Genomic DNA, 22,077 nt, shown 5'->3' with positions numbered 1-22,077 from the left:
TTGAAAAAATGCAATGCTGAGGTCAATGACTTCCCAATGTCACCAGAGGTCCACTTCTGAAATAAAACCTTGGGATATGTAGAGTATATGCTGAAACTTTTATGATTTAGTCAAAAAATGCACAATTATTTTGCCTACCTGCCCCACTAATGGAGTGGCAATCAAATGAAAATAAAAGAATCTCCATTTTAAAACTCACAATGAAACAGTCACAAAATAATCTGGTAATTTTGGTTTCCCAGTGGTACACCCATTTCATTTGAATAAAGACTTGATACTGTGAATTGATATGTACATGTGTACATCAACAAATATATTGAGCTCTTGATATTAAATGTGACAAAGCCAGGGAGGCTAGGCATTTCACTGATATTTTTAACAGAATCTATCTGCTCAACTGTGCTTTGCTACTCAGGAACATAAACCCCCAAAAATCTTTTACAATACCAACAACAGTGTGCAGTGATGAAACTACTTTTAAATTATATCTCATTATATGAGTTGCCCAGGTAGCCTCATGAACCTCTGACCAGGGCATCCTTTGTTGGATGTTATATCTCCATGTTTCAGTTACAGGAAATATTATCACAATCTCCCTTTCCTGAGTAGTAATATTGAATAATGGCAAGAAGTGTTTCTGCAGAATATCATGATGTCCCAGTAATGTTGATTTTTGACCATTTGGAGCATCGGGTCTGATCTATTAGAAACAGAGGCATAGAAAGTAACCAACAATCTACAGTAGAAAGAAATTTCTTTTTGTGTGTAGAAGAGTCTACTTACTACCACGTGACCTCCAGGTTGAGTTTAATGGTCCCCAGGTCGTTGACATCCACAGCCACCACCTGAGGCATAGCAGTAAACAGCTCCTTGGTCTCACAGATCACACTTCCCACCAACATGTGAGTGGCCAGGCCCTTCAGCTCTGTCACCTGATGAGACCAAAAAAAAAAAAGAAAAAAGAAACTGTTCACTGAATGCGCCTGGAAAACAATCTTTTCAAGTTTCTCTGACATTCAAGTCACTGGCACAAGTCAGCTGATTGTTGATGAATTGTTGTGATTTTGAGTATTGGCCTGTATACCCTGTACTATCATCCTTGACTACAGATAAAAAAGTGACTAAAGCATACAAGGTTGGATCTGTGATGAGGTTTGAAGTGAAATTAAGTACAAATCTTTGTACCCCTTGGCACCATCAAGGGCCAATTGTCTAAATGATACACAAAACAAGTAGGAAGACCAAGCTCAAGTATGGCCATGAGTCATGAGTCAGTCCTTGATATTGTGTATTGGAGCTGCAACTAATGATGATTTTCAATTAATCTGCCCATTATTTCTTGATTAGTCAGTTATTCATTTTGTATATAAAATGTCAGAAAAAGTGAAAAATGCTCATCACATTTGTCCTCCATATTCTAAAACTCAAAATTAATAAATTTACTATCATATGTGACAAAAAGCATCAAAGAGTCACATATAAGAAGCTGAAACACAAAAAATTTGACACTTTGCATGAAAATGATTAATTTAGGCAGTTATCTGGATTTCCACAGTACCTTGATGTTGATGAGGTCAGTGATGAGTGGCATGAAGACCATCTCATCTCCATCCCAACTCTGTCTGGAGTTCACTTCAATCCTGCCCTTTAGCTTCCACCTCTGACGACCGTACCGCATGAAGATCTGGAGGAGGGAAGGAGACGGCAGTGCGAAAAGACAAAAAGGGTTTAAGTCTGAAGCATGAGAAAGGGTGACACCCGCAACATTGTTCAATACTGGAGGGCAAGTTGGATGTAAACATGTAAAGTTGTTTTTAACGTCTGTGTTACAATAAAAAAAAAGAAAGAAAAAAAGAACTTGCCTCGTACTGGTCTCCAGGACAGAGTCTTGCAAAGCCTGCTAATCCTGTCAGAGAGAGGAAATTGACTTTTAAAAAACATTTGGACATGACTGCAAGAAAAAACTGATATCAATACGGAGCCAAGCAACCTCTTTAGTTTTTATGTGACTTCAGTATTTAGCTGGTGTTTTACAATAAGTGACCGTGTGAGGGTTCAGTGTCCCAATTCAGTACACATGGCTTTTAATACATTTTTTATGGATTTTGAGATTCTTATCTCACCTTTCATTTTGATGTGAAACTCCCCGAGCAGGTTCTCCAGTTCGCTCTCGAATGTACTCATGTTCTGCACAAGAGACGGAAAGATGAGACTGATTGCACAAACAGCCGTTTGTCTCGCAAGACAAGAACAACAACAGTAATCAAGTTATCTCCAGAGACTCTGACAAAGCCAGTCAGAGCTAAACTGCAGAGGAGGCAGGACGGCTGGTCTAAGCCCTCAGGACAGGTGACGACAGGTGTGTGTGTGTGTAATTGGGACTTAAAGGTCATTCTGCAAGTGTGTGACTTATATTATTAGTGTTTACAAATCAGTGTAAGCAGTAATCTGTATCATACATTTAAGTATAATGTGGGTTTTGTCTGCTTTGACACAATATTTAATGCATACTGTTATATTTTCATGAGTTAATGTAACAGATAATAAATGTATCTGTTCAGATCTGACATACAAAAAATCATAAAATCATGTATGTGTAGTATCGTGGCTGATTTATTCCAATGATGTCTCAGAAGATCCATGTTTCCAGAATAATATTCCCTTTCTAACTAAAGCCAATGCCTTTATTAGACCATTGATTAGTAAACTACATATGACTTTGGTAAGGTGAAACATAACTTTGAGGCCAATCCTGCCAGAAAAAATGTGCAGATCTTCCTCAGTATTCCTCACACACTGTATGTCAGTACCTCAGTGTATTCCTTGTACCGGCGGTTGACCTCTGCGATGCTCTCCTTGGTGCCTTTAGTAGAGGGAGAGGAGGAGAAGGCCTGCTTCATCCGGCTGGCACCTTCCCTCAGACGGCTCTGGATGCAGAACGCCTCGTACAGCTCATCCACCTGAATGCACACACACGAACACACACACACAGAGTCCCCCCATCTTTAATAAATGTTCCACAAGGACAAGCATGCATTCATACATGCGCAAACTTTCTCGTTCATTAGTATAGAGAGAGATAGAGAGAGAGAGAGAGAGAGAGAGAAACTTCTGCACTAATGAAATGAAGCAAGTCTTTGAAGTTAGAAACCCTCCATACATTACATCAAAACATCCCTGGGCAGGAGGCAGACTCCCTAAAAACTTCCAACTGCCATCTAAATTATTCTGGATATGTTCACATCTCACTGGGATTCATTCAAGGATGCCCAACACAGCTTCAGGCCTGTGTAGTATTGAGTAACTCAGCACTACTGTGACTTTTATCAACGGGTCCTCAACTAGAGCAAAAATAGAAACTGATGAAATGTATGACAAGACGCTCTAAAATGACAGGCTCCACTGTGACTGAGAAGAAATTTTCACAATGTTCAGATTGAAGAAAGAAGAAAAAAAAGAAAGAGGCTACAAATGAAGACGCAGTGAAATAGGTGAAAGAGAAATTACAGAAAGTTACGGAGCAAAAAACGGCAGGTCCAAACAGAAAGACAGTCGTTAAGCACGACAAACAGATAACCTGAGAAACGGAGGAGAAAAGAGTCCTGCACTGAACTGACAGTGAGCAGATACAGCTGGAATGTATCAGTGTAACTGTAGCCTCCAGTGGCAGACGCCTGTGCCGTCCCCGGTTTGCGACAGACCCCAGTGGGACACTCCCAAAGCCGGGGGAACAACAACAGACGGCGTTTAGAGCTCATTTGGAGATGTCTGCCCGACTTGAGTTTGCAGCACCAGTCTCATCTAACCCAAACCCACAGGGAACGACTCCATCAGCATCCTGCTTTCTCAGTGTGGGCTGAAATGTTGGGAGTTTCAGCTGGAGTGAAATCGTTAAGATAAGATGATGTTGTAACCACAGCTGTAATAGCTTTGTTGAGCCCATTGGTTAGAAAAACAGTTGTCTGCAAAGCCAAAAGGTGGAGGAGCTTGTTTTGTTTTCTAAATGTTTTTTTTTTAATGTTATTTAATGGTTTTAGTCTTTTTATGTGGTATTGTAGTCTTCTCTTATGTTCTGTCTCATCATCTCATTATGTTGGCATATTTAATTGTTTCACTCTGTTATTGTACTGTAAGAGCACAAAAGGGAAGTGTACTATAAATCAGGTTATTATTATTCTCTATGGCTCTAACTCTATGGCATCAAATGATCTAATTAAAGAGCAACAAACTTTTAAAAGGTATTAATATCTGACACTTCCTTTTGTTCATGTCTTTACTTTTATTTATTTTTTCTTTTCACCTGATAAAACACACTATCACAGTTTTAAAAAGTTCTCTAGTTACTTTTTGTAGACTTCTGTGCACCTAGTGTCAAAATCGATACAAAAATAGGCCCAAAATAGACTGAATTCATTATTAAACAAAACTTCCAATCTCCCAAATGAAAGTATGTGTCCATCAACTCTTCTTAACAGAGGATTGACTGATTTAAATATTGCTGAGTCACTCAAACTAATTTCTCCCAGAAACTACAGTGTATCATCAGTCAAGGTGTTCAGCATCCTTGTCTGTCTGCTTTTCTGGCTTCCTGAATTCAAATATGATCGGAGCGGCAGCCGGGCAAAAACAAAACACCTCCGGTGAGCCTCATCAAAGGGAAACATTGCAGCCTGCATGACGAGAGCGCTGAAATATTGATGCCTCGCGCTCTTTATGGCACTCATTAGGGAGAAGCGGGAGAAAATGGGCCATTCTGGCTCCTGCCGTCCTAACAGCTTCTCTGAGTGTTTGTTTGTGCATCTTTGTGTCTGAAACGAACACTGCCAGCATGTTTGTAAGAGGAGACTGTGACTGTGTATGTGGACATGTTTACATGGGTATGGAGAGCATGTTTTTACTGTGGTGGGTGGGCACATGAGGGTTTACAGTAAAAATGATGTTTGCTGTGGGCTGTTTTTGTTCAGGAGGATGGGTAATGTAGCTTATAACTTATCTTGTTACACCTACATAGAAAAAGGACACCCAGCCTCATCTCACCAACTCCACGTCAAACCAACCAGCGCCTCCAGCACCCTCTCCCCCGAATGGGACCCAGCCCTGTCTGTCTGTCTGTCTGTCTGTCTGTGGTATGTGGTGTATGTGGCGGGGCTGCAGCAGCTGAGCTGAGCCAGCTCTAAAACACTCTCCAACCACAACTGTTATTCTCAGCTCTCTGATTGGTATAGAGCTGGTTCTTTGCTAACACTTCACTACAAAACAAAGGTAAACATGAGCAGTGGTGGTTGGTGATGAAGCTGAGATCATTTCAAAAGAAAACACACATTCGTACAAGTGAACTTTTGTATTGATTAAGTTGAGAAATATGATGTAACTGTTGTCACATAAAGGAGAAAACGCCTACAATGAGTTTTCCATTGGAGAAAACGGTGCGGCTCTGTAACAATATTTCACAAGCTGGGGCTGATGAATAGCCGTCATTCTTCTCAGGCAATCAGTAATCATATCATTATCAGCCAATTAGGCTAATTTTTGTCCCCAATTACAATCACCTCTTGCTGCCTTCAAGGAAATGTCCTTTTGAAGGTCAGCCAGGCGCCACTCCAGAGGACAGCCATCAGCATATTGCTGCGCCTCGGGCACATTTCACCCCAGAAACAGAAGGAACATTAGAGGCAAAACACAGACAAAGAAAAAGGACAGAAACCTGAACACGGGCAGATGGATGAAGTGTGGAAAAAGACTTACACACACCTTTTGAGCACAGGAGAGCCAGGCAAAAGAAAGAAGCCATACATTTTCTGGCCAGGTGGTAATGCTACACACACACACACACACACACACACACACACACACACACACACACACACACACACACACACACACACACACACACACAGGCATTGTCTTGTCTTTTTAAGTTTTTGAATCTGTGACGAACTTGCTCAGATGGATCTGTCAATAATATCAACACACACAAAAAACAAAGGTGAAGTGATTAGTCGTACATTAATTAGAAAAGTCTGCAACAATTTAAATAAAGTGCCAAAAATTCACTGGTTACAGCTTCTCATAAACCAGTATTTGCTGTTTTTCATAGTCTTCTATGAACTGAATATTTTTGGGTTTTAGACTTTGAAGACGTCACTTTGGACACGTGGAACTTTTTTTTCCCTATGTTCTGACATTTTATAGATCAAATCATTAATCAAGAAAATGAAACTAATGTAATACAAAAAAAAAACTCCATCACTAAGACGAAGTTGAGTCTATATATAACTTTACATCCAAAACCTTCTCAACATAACAGATTGTTTTGGGTGACCCATGTGCTCATTTAAAAGACAATTTCAATACAATTTCAAACCTGGTTAGACATGTATCCCCCGAAAAAACCACATCTGAACCATCTTAATTAACTTTTACCAGACGTTAACAAATACTGAATGTAAATTTATTCTGAATTAAGTCCTCTTTTGGACTCGGAGTCCCTGTATTAATTACTGCTCAGTGGGATGATAAAACCTATGAGGCTCAGAGACCCAGTGAGGGATTATGGAAGAGTCTTTAGTGGTGAATCAATTATGCCCAGGGTGCAGATAATACAGTGTTCACATTTATTAACAGTGAAGTCTATATTTTAGCTCCGTTTTTTTGTATTTTTAAGTGAATCCTAGGATAAGCCTTGTAAAAACACAAACAATTAATATTTGTTTGGTGGTTTTACAGTGGGGCCAGAGGTAAGGGTTGTGGTTTTTATTAAGAATTACTGGCAGTTTTAAAGGATTGTCTCTGTATCTACTGAATATCTGGATTTAAATTGTGGGATTTTGAATAAGAGCAGTGAATCTTTAGGATATGGAAGGAATCCTCTTAAGATATGACCATTATCCTGAATCGTAGGATAATGGTGTGCGTACACACAGACACAGACACACACACACACACAGACACACAGACACACAGACACACACACACACACACACACACACACACACACACACACACACACACACACACACGCAGACTCTTTCTGCCAGGGGGCGAGTGATTATAAGCAGATTAAAACAGGCGGGCCACATCAAACAGCATCAAACACACAAGCCCCTCTCCGGGGATCTGTGGGCATGTGTGTGTGTGTTGGTGGTAAGATTAGCATTCAAGGGGAGCAAAAAATCCCTGTAATAAAAATAATCACATGCAAAGTATTCACACTCATTTTTGAATTGAATTTGGCACATGGTTAACACACACACACACACAAACACACACACAATTTCTCTCTTTGTCACTCGTTTCTTTAATGATGCCCTGCTGATATTAATAGCCAACACACACACACACACACACACACAACACACACACACACACACACACACACACACACACACACACACACACACACTATCCCATGCAGGACATCATAGGGGTTGTATTGTGCCACCTGCTTCCTCCATGTGTGCCAATTACGGCTCGGACATCTGCGGGCAGCCGGCAGCACGAACAGGAACAAAAGACAGGGCTGATGTGAGTCCCAAACACACACACACACACACACACACACAAAAACACAAACACACACAAACACACACACACACAAAAACACAAACACACACAAACACACACAAACACACACACACACACACACACAAACACACACACACACACACACACACACACACACACACACACACACACACACACACTCCCTAACAACTTGCTGATGGATGATTGTTAAGTCATCCCTCGCGGCAGCTGTCCAGCACAAAGAGACACGCCTGAGCCTGAGCACAAACACTGACAAACACGTACAGACTTACTGTAACTCACAGCTGCTGAAACACTGAACATCTTCTCTCAGCTGCTGATTGACTGTGAGGATTTGTTTTCACTAATGAGGTGAAGTGAATGTGCTGCACACACACCAAATTAATGACGTACATATGTGTAACACAATGTATGACATCTAACGTTCGATAACACACATTCGAGGTATTCGATATGTCCTGCACACAGGAGTTCATTGTTGTCCATTTCCTGTATCTTGCTCTACTGAGGCAGCTTCTTTTTTTCTTTTTCTTATCTCTGAAGTGCTCATCACTCTGGCTGCAACAATATAAAAGGTGATGATGGCTCCTTCTTCCTCTCTACAAAGGCTAATCAGCACACAAAAATGTACTTTTTTCACTCTGTCATGCAGACATGTCAAGGCCAGAATTAGTGGACTGAAGGCTGATAGTGATTTTGATATCTGGGGGGGGGGGGGGGGGTTAAAAAATCTGTAATTTTTTTAACAAAAAACAATCTTGGCAGGATCCCAGATTTGTTTTTATTCTAACTGTGACCAATTACAAACTGAGCATGACATTTGACAGCTGAAAAATCAATTTGTCAGTGCTCTCTGGTGAAACTCTGTAATGGTGACACTGTTTCTAAATGACCTCAAATGCATACTTATTGGCATAGGCATACATTGACATATACAGCAATATGAATTATATGCAACAACCCAGCATCGGTCTAGCTTGACAAAACATATTTCCGACAAACTGGATGATATACACACACACACACTTATCTGTGTGAAAGTAAATGACGGACTGGACAACTCTGTGGTAACTGATGCCTGACTGAACATATTACAACTCTGTCAAAGACTATTCACCTTCTGCAAGCACAACTACAACCGCTCTTTATATAAGGATGAGGCCAACTCTTTTTGTGTGTGTGCGTGTGTGTGTGTGTGTGTGTGTGTGAATTAATTTCCTGACCTCGATGCTTTTGTGGTTGACCGATTCTCTTAGCTGGACACTTTACAATTGATCTCACTAAATAGCTATCTGCTGATGCTGATGTTTGGAAAATGGACCTGTCCACTCTGTGTGTGTGTGTGTGTGTGTGTGTGTGTGTGTGTGTGTGTGTGTGTGTGTGTGTGTGTGTGGCAATTGCAGTTCACAGGGCAGACAGGGGGCATCAAGGGTCGCTAGTGGACTCTGTATTAGTTTGGACTCAGCCTGCGTTTCCTCTGCCCTATTTCACTTTAAACTGAAATTAAAAATAAGTCCTTACCAAATCATGTTTCTGTTTCTACAAAATCTGATACAGCATCAAAAATGTTCAGACCGTCATACTTTTGGTGGAAAAGGTCAGGACATGCGCTACACAACAGGACCAAACCAAACATTATCTTTTGTGCACAGAAACTGACAGATCCAAAGACAATGACAAATAGTTTTGTGAAGTCATTTCTCAATCCAAAGATCTGACAAGTTTTAAAACTATTTCATCCCCAGTCAAGACAAGGGTTTAGCAAAGGAGCGCTGGTATATATTTAGAATGAAAGAACACGCTGAGTGCTAGATTTAACTCACTTTTTTGTTGTGCTTTGACTTTTGAGGCCTTTTGCCTGTCTGGCAAGATAAATCAGTCTCCTTCACTATTTCAAATATTTACAAGTGCATTCAAATCTATTTTTGTACAGAGCTGCAAAGAACAGAAGAGCTTCAGAATAATGTTGGATGTTAAAGAGAAAGGATCTGAGTGAGTGTGTGTTCCTTTTAACTGCAGCTTGTGACAACCTCACAAAAAAGTATTGAATCTGCCCGTGTTTTTTCCTTGTTATTTTATTCAAAGTGGCGCACACTTGCAGACACATTGCCTAAGTCTCTACGACAACCTCACCTATTTTAAAATGACTCAGACTTTTTTTCTCTATGTTGCCCCCCATCTCCTCCTCTCTTCTTTTCGCCTTTATGGAACCCGTTAATCGCTGTAGCCTCCTAACTGCCCTGACCTAGATTCACCGCTGCCTTCCACCCTTCAGAAACACTCGTGAGCCACAAATGTGACCAAGCGCTTTGTCTTTGTCGGTCGTCGTGTTGTTGTGAACATGTGTTTGGCTTTGGACACCTGAAGGTGAGTTTTTATTGTCTGTCACGATGTATGTGAACATAAAGGGTTAACATCAACCAATAGACGGCTTCTCTGAGCTCCTCAGGAGTTCAAAGGCTCTGTCTTCGGGTAACCATGGTTACCTTTGGAGCTGAGCTGTTGTTTGGGCGTGTGTATACTGATTGCCTGCTGTCGTGTCTGACTTGACGCACAGCGAGGAAAGCCGTCACAGAGCCATAAAAAGGGGACACGGAAGAAGAATCACAGAGCCTCACTGCCTCGCAGGGGGATTAATGGCAACCTGGAGGAAACTACAAAAGAGCATAAAAAGGGAAAAAGTTTCCAGACCCGGCCATCACCGTGGGGAAGTTTTCTCAACCTGCTGGAAACTTCGCTAATACATCAATAAATGAACCTGAAAAGAGCAGGAACACTGTCCTGACCTGGCAGCAAAAATCCTTCCTGGAGCTAACTCAAAAAATAAAATAAAAAAGTTAGCAACGTGTGGTGTCACAGTGCACCTACTCGACATGAAAGTTGTCAAATAATGACCCCTAATTTATCAGAACAAGAGGTTAAATGAATAGTTCAACAATTTTGATATTCCTGCTGAGAGTTAGATGAGAACAATAACATCACTCTCACACATAGCTGGTAAGTAGATTTTGTTACCTTTGGACACAGACAGGCTAGCTGTTTCCCCCGGTCTCCAGTCTTTATGCTAAGCTAAGCTAACTAGCTGCTGGCTGTAGCTTCTTGTTTACCATACAGAGATGAGAGTGGTACCAATATTTTAACTCTTGGCAAGAAATTGTCCAAATGTCAACCTACTGCTTTAAAAGAGGTAGAAATATGCATCATCACTGTGGTTCCTGAGTGACTGACTGAGATGTTGAGAGGCTTCTGTGAGAGAGGAAACATCTTAACAGCACTTATGCTTTCCAAGGTGCTGCAGAGGCATGCAGGAAATAGATCAGACTGGACTCAGTGCTGAACTCAGATAATGGAGACTGACAAAATAATAACAACCCTTAAAAATATTTAGTTATCACATTGGAGTGCTTACCTTGCTCATGTGAAACTCCAGACGCCTCATGTACCTCTCAATGGTTTTGATTTGCTGCAAAAAGACAGAGGCAGCACAAGATTTACTGCTGCCTGTGAGAATGTGGCTACATGTGGTTTACAGCTGTAAAAATAATGATTTTTATGTCCATACCACAGGATGTATTGAGGCACAGTTTGCAATCCTGTCTCTCCTAACTGCCCCATCAACCATTTCCCCCCTCTCCCATTTTTCCTGCATTATTTCTCAATCCCTTCAGCTCTTCACTTCTCTACTCTGTCCTTCCTCCCTCCTTTATTCTGCCTTCAGCTGTTTTTTTTTTTTATATTATCCCTCCTTTCAACTCTTTTTTTTTTGCTAACATCAAAGATTTTCCCAACACACACCAAACTTGGAGTGGTTGTTACAGTAGACCCTCCCCTCCATCAACTCACCTTGTCAAGATCATACAGCACTCCCTGGAGAGAAAAACACACACAGACACAAAAACACACACAAACACACACACACAGTTAGTACAGAGGGCCAGCACAGCTCAGGCTGCTTAAGTAATGCAAAGCAGACTGCTGGCATCAAGAAAAGATCCTATTAAACACTCTTACCAGTGACTCTGCATGCAGTGTGTGTGTGTGTGTGTGTGTGTGTGTGTGTGTGTGTGCATGTGCGCGCACTGCAGCAAATTAAAATGAATTTGTTATGTGTGGATTTATGACACTGACCTTTATGTATTATGATTGCATGTGATGTATTATCATTTGAATGACAACAAAACAGGTCTGAGATCACAAAATTGACAAAAGTGAAAACCTTTGCCCTTGCTACTTTCATACACAGATACTCAGTGATTCAGTGATTTGAATATTTCTATAGCAGTTGTTAATGGTTGGCATTGGGACATTGGGCTGAGTTGGGACAATTGCATGATGACTGTCGGAGGCCTCGGCTTCTTGTCACCTTTGAGATGAGATCCGACCCTAATTACGAGTTTCTAACTTATAAACAGTGTTCAAGTCAAGTAAACAGTTTTGTCATAATCATAACTAAGAGGCTTTGATTTTTATGACACCTCCAATATATCCTATTTAAAGCTTAAAAATACAGAAATGACTGAAAGCCTCAAACAAACGATGTAAATGTAAATAAATGTGTTGTAGTGTCTCACCAAGCGAGAGTTTCTCTTCATGTCCTTCATCAGACACATGAGTTTGTCCAGCTCCGTTTGATGAACTTCCAGATACTCACTACAGAGCAGAAAAATGAAAACTCTTAGGGTCCTGTACAAATGCATCGCTTATTGATTCAACGATTATTTTCTCGATTAATCAATTTTTTATTTGGTCGATAACATGTCAGAATATAGAGAAAAATGCCTACAGTAATGTTGCATACTGCCTAACATACTGAAGTTGTTTTATCCGACTAACAGCCCAAAGAACTTTTTTGTTATTTTTTTTTTGTTATTAAAATAGCAGCCAATCAATTCTCTGTCGTTCGACTAATTGATTAATCTAATCATTTCAGCTCTTAAATTAATAGAATTAAGTAAGTGCACTGGAAGTTGATGAAAATAATATGTATATAATGACTAGTATAAATACTGTACTTTGGCACATAAATGTTTGTGCGGTTGTGTAAATATATGGCGAAGATAATGTCAACAGGCTGTAAATGTTCACATTAAAGTCACAAATTATCAACATATATGGACTGAGACCATTTACTCACAGATTCTCTCACTTGCTTTAAAAGGAAATAATTGCTCTAGAACATTAGATGAGTTTATGGATTGAAAATGGTGTTTATACTTTGTAAGTATCCATCAGCGTGTGAGTTACTCACTCCAGGCCTTGTTTGAGTGCGTTGTAAACCTCCTCCAGTCTTTTGGGCTGCGGCTCTCTGGAGCTGCTGCCTCCCTTGTGTCCTGACAGGTGAGGCTTCTTGGGCTTGGACTGAGGCTTCTTCTGCACCGCTGAGTTCCCCATGAAAGAGTTACACCTGCATAAAACCACACACACATACATGATAGTAAGTGCAATGGAGGCTCTATCAAGAGTTGATTTTTTTTACCAGCGAACAGGATAATTTGCTTTTTGCCGTCTGCTGTGCAATGATTTTAAACACACTGTGCTTCAAGACATTTTCAAAACTCTCATAGCGCAAGAAGGAGAAAGGAGGAACATCTTGGCCTGAACATCTACTTTGGACTACAAGGTGTACACAAGTTACTGACTCAGACAACATTACATCTCATATTAAATATTTATCACAGTATTTCCACAGTATTTCGGATAGCGAGGCCTCCAGGCTGCCTATAATAATACGTTAGATGAGATTTCTCTATTATTTTACAGCATCCTGAACATGCCCTTGGGCCAGTCTCAGCATGAATTTATCTCATCTGACAGCTGGAGAGGGCTCATTGAGTCTGTTCACACCAAGATAACTCAGTCATACAGGACTGACACTTTCAGCCTGCATTTTATACAATTAAGCAAACTCCCAGCATAACCTCAGCGGTGAACCCTTTCCTCATCAGTCACAGGGCTGTGCTAAATCACAGGTACGCACAAATATATGCAACCACATGCAAACAAGTGTTCTTCTCCAGCAGATGACCAACAGTGTGACTGACTGAAGCCAACAAATGTGTGGTTAAATAGAATTAATTTGTTGATATATGTAAATAACGGGCAACGGCAGTGATATCATTTATGTACAAAAGTGTAGGACTGCAAATAACAAGTACTTTCATTATTGATTAATCTTCTGATTATTGTTTCGATCAATGAATCATTTGAATTATAAAACATCAGAAAACAGTGACCGAATCTGTTATCAAAATTATTTATTTTTATATTGATTATCCAACTAATTATTGTAGCTCTACCAATGTGCAAACCTGAAGTGAAATCTTTCAACTGCTTGTTTTGACTGACCAACAGTGCAAAAATCGACACGTGTTTAAATAATTTTTAGTGATTTATCAAGCAAAAACGACAAAGATTATCAAAATGTTAATTGAGAACGCCATGAATAGTTTCAACACTCTGTCTAAGCCTTCATTTTTCTGTTTCTGTAGAGCACAGCCACCTCACAAGGCTTTTTTCCCTTCACATCATTTCCATTTTAGGTCACAATCATCTTACCCGCTCAGGCACATTTCAGCTTTTAAAACCATTACAGATTTAGCTGACAAATGACATTTCCCCCTGACTTAATGAAACGATCCCAGAGTCATCTCAGGGACGCGGCGACAACCAATTCCAGCGCTCGACAAGTTGGAACGTGGCACGTCTTGCAGCGCGCCAGGAAAACGCAGCACAAGTTAAGCTAAGCTGCCACAAATGTAGGGCAACACTGAATGAGAGCGCTGCGTAGCCTTGGGGTCACGCAAGCTGTGGTACAGTAGTGTCTCTGTGGCAGACACACACACACACACATATGCATACATACTAACACAATTCCAAACTAACTAATAGTTGTGCATTTGCATTTTTGCACACAAAGTGCAAAGTCTGCAGTATGCATGCGTGCATATACATGAAACATGCACATGGGTACACACATGGATGGCCTTTGCTCATAACACACACACACACACACACACACACACACACACACACACACACACACACACACACACACACACACACACACACACACACACACACACACACACAGACACAGACACACACACACTGGAGTGGCCTCAGAAGCCGCATCTCTGCAGCGTTCCACCTCGCTCGTTATCAGAATCGTAACTTGTCAGTCGCTGTCAGTCGCCCCCACACCCCGAGTCATTCCAACCAATTACACCGTTCACTGTCTGAGCACAGAGAAAAGAGGGCAACAGTGTCTTCAAATAGGTTCTCACAGCAGGACCACAGGAAGTCAGAGAGGGAGGAAACACAGATAAAACTCTTATCTCTCAAGAACTTTTATCGATATCCGACTTCTTTCAAGCAGCTTCTGGTTGTGAATTACACTGTTCAGGAAACTGACTTAGCTGTGTGGTTATGCAACAGAGTGATGATCACCCTTTTTAAGAATCTGTAAAGGAACTGAATTCTTAGACTTGCTGAGGCTTGCTCAACATCATGAAGGTTGGTCATGACGGAAACAGTTAAATAATGTTTTCTGTGGCTGTGGAGGAGATAATAACAAATTGAATGAAAAAAAACTATGAAGCTGCATGATGGGATTTGTAGGATCTAGTGTTTTTGAAACTGGACCCATACTGAGAACTAAAAGTCAGGATATGTACGGTTCTGCTGTTTCGATTAAAGCAGTACTGCAATAAATCAGTGGAATAGCGCTTCACTGATAAAACAACTCTTTAATGGCCTGATCCGTTGTTGACTTTTCATTTGATGACTTTCATTTAATGTTAGTCATCATTAACTTATTTTCTAAAATGCTTAACCTCCAAATCAGTACCGTTTCTGAGGATATGGTACTTTAAACTTGTTTGTGGAAAATCAATTTGCTGCAGTGTTTTTGAACAAAGTCCCGGAATCACCCGCTGACCTAAATTGTTATTTCAGAAATGAGTAACATCAGTTGACTACAGATTAACCGCTTTGAAGATTTCTGCTTACCGTGAGCGTCGCTCCTGTAATGTGCTGAAGCCAGCGAAGGACTGACTCCGGATTATGCCGTTGGGCCCTCCGGGGGAGTGGGTGCCGGCCGCCATGATCTCTGGGATGTGGGACGACACTCCTGGAGAAGAGAGAGAGAGAAAAAAAAAAAAAGACACACAAATCTGTTACATACAAATCCATTGCCAATATTTGGACAAGTGAAGGACCAGGGACGGTAATACATCACGAGCACAATGAAAGCACCTTGTGAACTCAGTTAACACCAAGGCCATGTCAAAACGGAGGTTAACTGGAGTACAGTGAGCATTGTGCAGGGTAGCACAAAGTAGGCACTGTTGGTGATGCTCGCCGTGTGCGATGTGGACAAGCAGCATTCAGAGCCTGTGCTAACATGACTCCTCTGGTCTGACTGTCACCACTCAACTGCAAACATACCTCTACTGTTACTGTTGTGCGTTTTCCCATCTCAGACAAGGAGCGCACAACACGACTTCACTTTCTTTGTGCACATTTTTTCGGACCGACTAAGACTTAGACTCCTTTAAAAATGCAATTCATCAGACTGACAGCTGTTTAAAAGCCACAGATGTGTCGCAAGCAGCAGCCACTGCATAAAAAGGCCACTTACGCCAGTTAGCGATCTAATTCACATACATGCATGTAATGAATTCCAGGAAAGCCAATCCACACTGTCCTATGACTGAGTTATCTAATCAGCCTCTCCTGCAGTTAAGACATCTTTTATCACTGTGTCTATATTTAGCTGCAGGAGCCTGTCAGATTTCAACCTTTTTTTAAACCTGGAGATGCAACATGACTCACGATGGGCACTTGGGGAGGAGGCTGAAAATAGACACAGAAAAGTCCATCTATAGCTGTCAGATAATGACTTAACAGAGATCAAGTGCCCAGAGAGAAGAATCCACTGAGATAACTCAATCACAGTTTCGACCAGCATGATGAGATTTTGTCCAGATCATGGCACAGGTGTATCTTCTAATCTCTGGCATCATGTTACCTTAAATAAATAGCATCCCAACGGGAGTGAGATACACTGATTTTTCATTGGGAAAAAGAGAGCACCGGTGTCAGGTTGGTAAACGTACCGGCTGATACTTCAGAATCTGATCGGTACATCCAGGAGACAAAGTACGCTACAATAATTTCCTCCCTTTAATTTTGTATTTAATACAGAATAACCTCAATGACACAATCAGCTCATTCACTCTCTTGCTCTCTCGATTGCAGTGTTTACCATGGCAAACTGCCCTGACAGTTTCAGGGCCATCAGAAAGTACTGCCCTGGAGGAAAGACATTTTGGCACGAGGACTATCATTGAAGAACTGAATTTAGAGATGAAAAGCAAACAAGCAAATGCAGAGATAAGCATCTGCTCAACTGACCAACATGCTGACTTCAGTGTTGACAGTGTGATGACTGCAAAAGCTGCAGCGAGCCAGACAAGTGCCATTCCTGCCTTGTTAATCTGTATCACAACTGAGCTAAAGGAAAAGTATGGAATCACAGAAAAGCCTGGAGGAGAGACAGAGACGCACAGATTTGTCAAATCAAATTAAACTTTGTTAACAAGCAGAGGAATGAGCCTGTGAAGCCTCAGTATTCAGCTCTACTCCGTGTCTGCTTCGCCTCCAGACACAAACTAGTGAAAACATCCCGCAGCGTCACCAGTCAAAATCGAGTGACAAGCAAATTACTGCTTTTTTTTTTTTGCCCCGTTTCTTTCTGTCTCTAGAGGACAGACCATGTCTGTGTTTTTGGGGGGGGGGGGGGGGGGGGGCTGGGTCGGGCTCATGTTGTCATACAAATGCATGTACAAACACACACACACTTCCTTCCGCAGACATCGCAGTACTGCCAGCAACCTGATATCCTCTCCCTTTGGTGTCTGTGACAGACAGGGAGCAACACAAAGACTCGACACGGGGCTCGAGGAAAGACTAGATCCATGTTTTGCGGTGGGTGGACAATAGGCTGGTGAGACTGATACTGTTCAGGCTATTAATAGCAGCCAGTTAGCTGTGACTCAGAGATGGACAAACATATATCTTGTTTGGTTCTACAGATGTTTGTGTGTACAGATGTGTTTTGTATGTGAGAATATGTAAGAAAATTAAAAATTTAGGCTACAAACAGTTAAAATCTATATCATGATAATATTAAATCAGCACAAGACAATAATTCTGATTTTAACAATGAATCACATTACTATGTGTTAACGTGAAACCTGTTGCTGGTAGTGACAAACTGAAATAATCGCCCCACTCTGAAGTTTCCCCTCCAGCTTTGTCGCCTCTTTTGTTTTGGTTGTCGGGGCTGCAAACTCTGCTCTCCTCTCAGCTGTGTTTTCAGCTAAAGCAGACAGCTGTTTTCAGCAAAAAAAAACAATGCTCAGATAAACTCCCTGTACACTTCCTCCACAGCAGACAAGGTTAGAGACTAGCTGGTGAACACAGTGGAGCATTTAGCAGCTCAAGAGCCAGACATTTCCCCCAGGAGTTTGTAGAGACAACAACACAGCGAAAAAATAAATGTTAATATTGGATGTGCATTTGTGAAATGGCCAGTTGCATCACTCCAAATGAATATTAATGTTGCTCTGTGCCTCCTGCATGTGTAAACAAACAACAGTTACTGTATACACATTTGCCCTATCAACTTTACGAGGTGAAAAAATGTCAAATGTTGCATTTTAAGCTTGCTGTGCTTTACCCAAATATCCCCAAAAAAACTTAACTTATCTTAACTTTAACTTCTCACCTACTTGTAGCGATGTAGAAGTGTAGTCTAGGGTTTGTCAGTAAACAGTGAAGCCACAGGTACAACACAGCACATACCTGATTTTCTGTCAGAGGCTTTAACTGTGCCGCACTGTTAAACACTGATAAGTCTAAATTCTAATTGTTATTGTTGTTTTTTTTTTTTAGCTGCAACTGGCTCTGAAATATTAATCTGGACAGCAGAAATTCGTCAGATAACACAATGTGGTCATATCATTATGATATGATTCTGCTGACAGACTAGTAATTACTTGTATTGCATTATCACCTCGATCTTGTCACGTCTGACAGTAAAACAAACAACCTTACAGGAGAGCAGCAATTTGTTCTAATGCTGTGAAGCATTTTAGTCCATTCTGGTCTCTGGATGTGCAACAGCACAGTTTTCTGCCTTGCCTTGTTTGTCTCTCTGACTTTCTGACTCACTCTCCTAAAAGAGGAGCAGTGGGAGGCAAATAATGGTACATTTTGTTACCTAATGTTCACTGGGTAATCACAGGACAGCGATACTGTTCCTCACACTTCCCCATCATTTCATGAGGATTTAGACGAAGCTAGAGAGAAGATGTGGACACTTGAGAACTAAAAACTGTACACAATGATACCAGCTGTTCAGTTTCACATCCCTTCAATACCTTGATGTTCCCAAATGGTACGAGCAGCGAGCTCTGCCCATGATGAGGACTCGAGGGAATAACACTGAGTACTGTCATCAGAGAGTACATGCAGAAAATAGCTTCATATTTACCTCAGAGTTACACAGTGTGCTCACTGAAATCTAACACTGACTGTAAGGTGGTGAATGAAATTCATTCAGTTTTGTCCTACATTCATTTTCAGGGACTCACTCACCCACTGCTGGATAAATGTGGCACTTTATAAAAAGATAATCATCTCGGCTCTCCTCACCCAGATTTGAAAAATTAAAAAAAAAAGCCAATACCTGTGTTTCAAGCATTACGCAATAGGCTTTATGAGCAAAACATCTGCAGCATCTGTATCTTAGATGTGGAAGTGTATCGAGCTGTTACAGGCAGATTAAAGGAACATCGGCTGTTTATGTCTTGAAAATCAGTCTATTGAAATCAATTAATTTGTCATTTTTAAAGCAAAAATGTCATATATGATAGAAAACTTAATATGTTTTAGTTTTAGACTGTTGGTCTCACAAAACAAGACGTATTAAGACATCAGAATTGGGCTCCAGGAAAACTGTGAATGACATTTTTCACTACTTCACTTCTTACATTTTATAGACAAAAAGATGAATTAAATAAATAATCTGCAGATAAATAATGAAATAACTGTTAGTTGTAAGTTCATGTCTCATTTTCTTCTATATTAATGCTGTAAGAGCAAAATATTTTGCCATTTACCCAAAAGATAAAGAAAATATAATATATTAAAGAAAATATATCCTGTTTTTACTCTCCTTGTGTTCTTGTAGTAGACACCTTGGCATGAGCAGCATGTCCACGCTCATCCAAACTTCTGGTTTATCCCAAAACCTTTCCCAGAACTCAGCAAGCCCCTTCAAAACAAACTTCACATTTAAATCAATGCCCACACACACACACACACACACACACACACACACACACACACACACACACACACACACACACACACATACACACATTCCCTCACAAAGAGCTGAGTGCAACCACTGAATCATAAAACAACTCTGCACTTCTTAGTGCCACCAACAAATAACACATTCTCACACAACTTAGTGAAGGAGGACTGGCATGAAAGAGCAGAAAAACTGATGTAATAGCAGTTTGCCGCAAGTGCTCCAGGGTCCATGTGCATTAATGATTTAGTCCCACCCTTGACAGTGTGTGTGTGTGTGTGTGTGTGTGTGTGTGTGTGTGTGTGTGTGTGTGTGTGTGTGCCACCACCTCTGTTGGCTGTGTGAGCTGGGGATGGGACAATGTTTCATGAAATTTAGCTTGAACAAAAACTGACCCATTTCAGGAAGAATTCATTTTAAAATGAAATCTGTTGCCTTTTTACTCCAACAACATTGTGCCATTTTCTTTTTATTATGTCTTATACGTCTCCAGGAGACTTTGTGAACAGCGCCGGTGGAAGACATTAAAGAATCAAGAAGTGATTTACATGGAAAGTTTCCTTAAAAGTGTTTTTTGAAATCTGATGGCCTAAGTTATGTTTGCATGAATCTTTATAATAGATATTTTGGAGGGAGGTTGCCTCATTATAAGGCTTTAGTTGTAATCATCATTGTTAAATTAAAAATTTTTGCAACGTTCAAATCAGAATTTGACAAAACTAATAACAGAGCTGAAAGAATCAAGAAACATTTTGGGTTTGAATAACAAGCTTTACTCTGTTTTTCACGTCGCTTTACAGAGGGCCCAAGGACAGTTGTGTTATGCTCTTCTCCATGGTCACCTTTAGCCGTCTCCATTGTCACATAACCTTCGACTTGCAGGTTGTGAGTCTTCCTTAAAGACACAGGACACACAACACTACACAACTTTACTCTCTTTCTTTCCTCTGCATTCAAACGGCTGCAGATTCAAACATCTCCCAGAGAAAGATACAAGATGTATTCTGCCATCTTTTGTAGCATCCATTCATATTTCAGGACCTGTATTCAGGTGATTCTACTTCTCACTCTCATCTTTACTCTCTCATCATTTTTCATACAATTATATATTTATTGTAAAACATGATAGAGGCACTTTCTTTTCCCATGAGGAACACAGGTGAGGTAAATCCATGTTAGAGCTTTTAACTCTCATGGATTTCTTTACTAAGTTTGCAGTTTGCTAAGTTTGCACTGCAGCATCTCTGAATTCTTCTCACTGATAATCACATCAATCATTCTGAGCTTCTTGTCTGCTGGTAAGGGTTCCTGCACAAAACACACACACTCACACTTTGCTCATTGTGCCCACTTCACTCTCCTCTTTTATGCAGGAGTCTCACCAACAAACAGTTGCACGCATGCACACACACACACACACACACACACACACACACACACACACACACACACACACAGGGGAACACACACGCATACACACTCTCTTAACTCATGAATAATACTCTGAGTGTGTGTGTTTCTTTCCAAGTGTGTACGAGTGTGTATTTATGTGAAAAAACCAGCGTTAGCCCACAGTGCATGTTAACAACAGGAGCCTAATTCTTGATGCCTGTATAAATTAGCCTCACCATGGCAACAGCAGACAAGTAAGTGTCTTACGTAAAACAACGGTTATGAGCCAACTGCCAAGAAGTAGGACACACGCCCTCGTGTTACAGGGCCGAGGCTCGTACAGCACCAGCCCTTCATTTGGAAAAAAAAATAGAAAAATCTATATTCAGATCTTTTGCAGATGCAAAATTTGTGATTAAGTTTTCTATTCTCATCTATTTGTATTTAATGTGACAGGAAGTGCAGATAAAAATAGGAACAAATTAAAGAATAAAGCAGGCCAGAGATGATGAGAGCTTTTATACAACATAGTGTATGAAATGTCTGTTTAACAGAAAAATAATTAGGGGTTCTGTTGAAACAGAACAAATGCAAGAGATTATAGTGATCATTTACTGTTACATTTGACTGGAAATAGAGTAACATGCTCCAACACACCCTGCAGGTTGCAAGAGCGTGCCTGAAAGCTGCTCAGTTATCCCTAGTGCTACACACACTTGTGTCCATGCTGGTTCAGTGATGAAGATAACTGCTGGTAG

The 22,077-nt window shown here is 40.7% G+C and overlaps 1 protein-coding gene across 6 annotated transcripts in view; it reads right to left on the bottom strand.

Moving 5' to 3' along the window:
- Nucleotides 1–22,077, bottom strand: part of ripor2 (RHO family interacting cell polarization regulator 2) — a 90,536-nt gene that overhangs the window by 23,424 nt on the left and 45,035 nt on the right. For all 6 annotated transcript variants that reach the window (XM_056399383.1, XM_056399384.1, XM_056399381.1 and 3 more), the window contains exons 2-11: nucleotides 15,553–15,673; nucleotides 12,794–12,949; nucleotides 12,117–12,195; nucleotides 11,389–11,412; nucleotides 10,955–11,008; nucleotides 2,811–2,960; nucleotides 2,124–2,187; nucleotides 1,863–1,906; nucleotides 1,559–1,684; nucleotides 784–932 (exon numbers count right to left, since the gene is read on the bottom strand). In XM_056399383.1, the coding sequence (XP_056255358.1) occupies nucleotides 784–932; nucleotides 1,559–1,684; nucleotides 1,863–1,906; nucleotides 2,124–2,187; nucleotides 2,811–2,960; nucleotides 10,955–11,008; nucleotides 11,389–11,412; nucleotides 12,117–12,195; nucleotides 12,794–12,949; nucleotides 15,553–15,673 (967 nt within the window). The remainder of the gene's footprint in view (nucleotides 1–783; nucleotides 933–1,558; nucleotides 1,685–1,862; nucleotides 1,907–2,123; nucleotides 2,188–2,810; nucleotides 2,961–10,954; nucleotides 11,009–11,388; nucleotides 11,413–12,116; nucleotides 12,196–12,793; nucleotides 12,950–15,552; nucleotides 15,674–22,077) is intronic.

The sequence above is a fragment of the Seriola aureovittata genome, chromosome 16 (genome assembly GCF_021018895.1).
Source record: "Seriola aureovittata isolate HTS-2021-v1 ecotype China chromosome 16, ASM2101889v1, whole genome shotgun sequence".
Lineage (NCBI taxonomy): Eukaryota > Metazoa > Chordata > Actinopteri > Carangiformes > Carangidae > Seriola > Seriola aureovittata.
The sequence above is the reverse complement of the archived record's forward strand: the minus strand, read 5'-3'. Positions and strand labels throughout refer to the sequence as shown.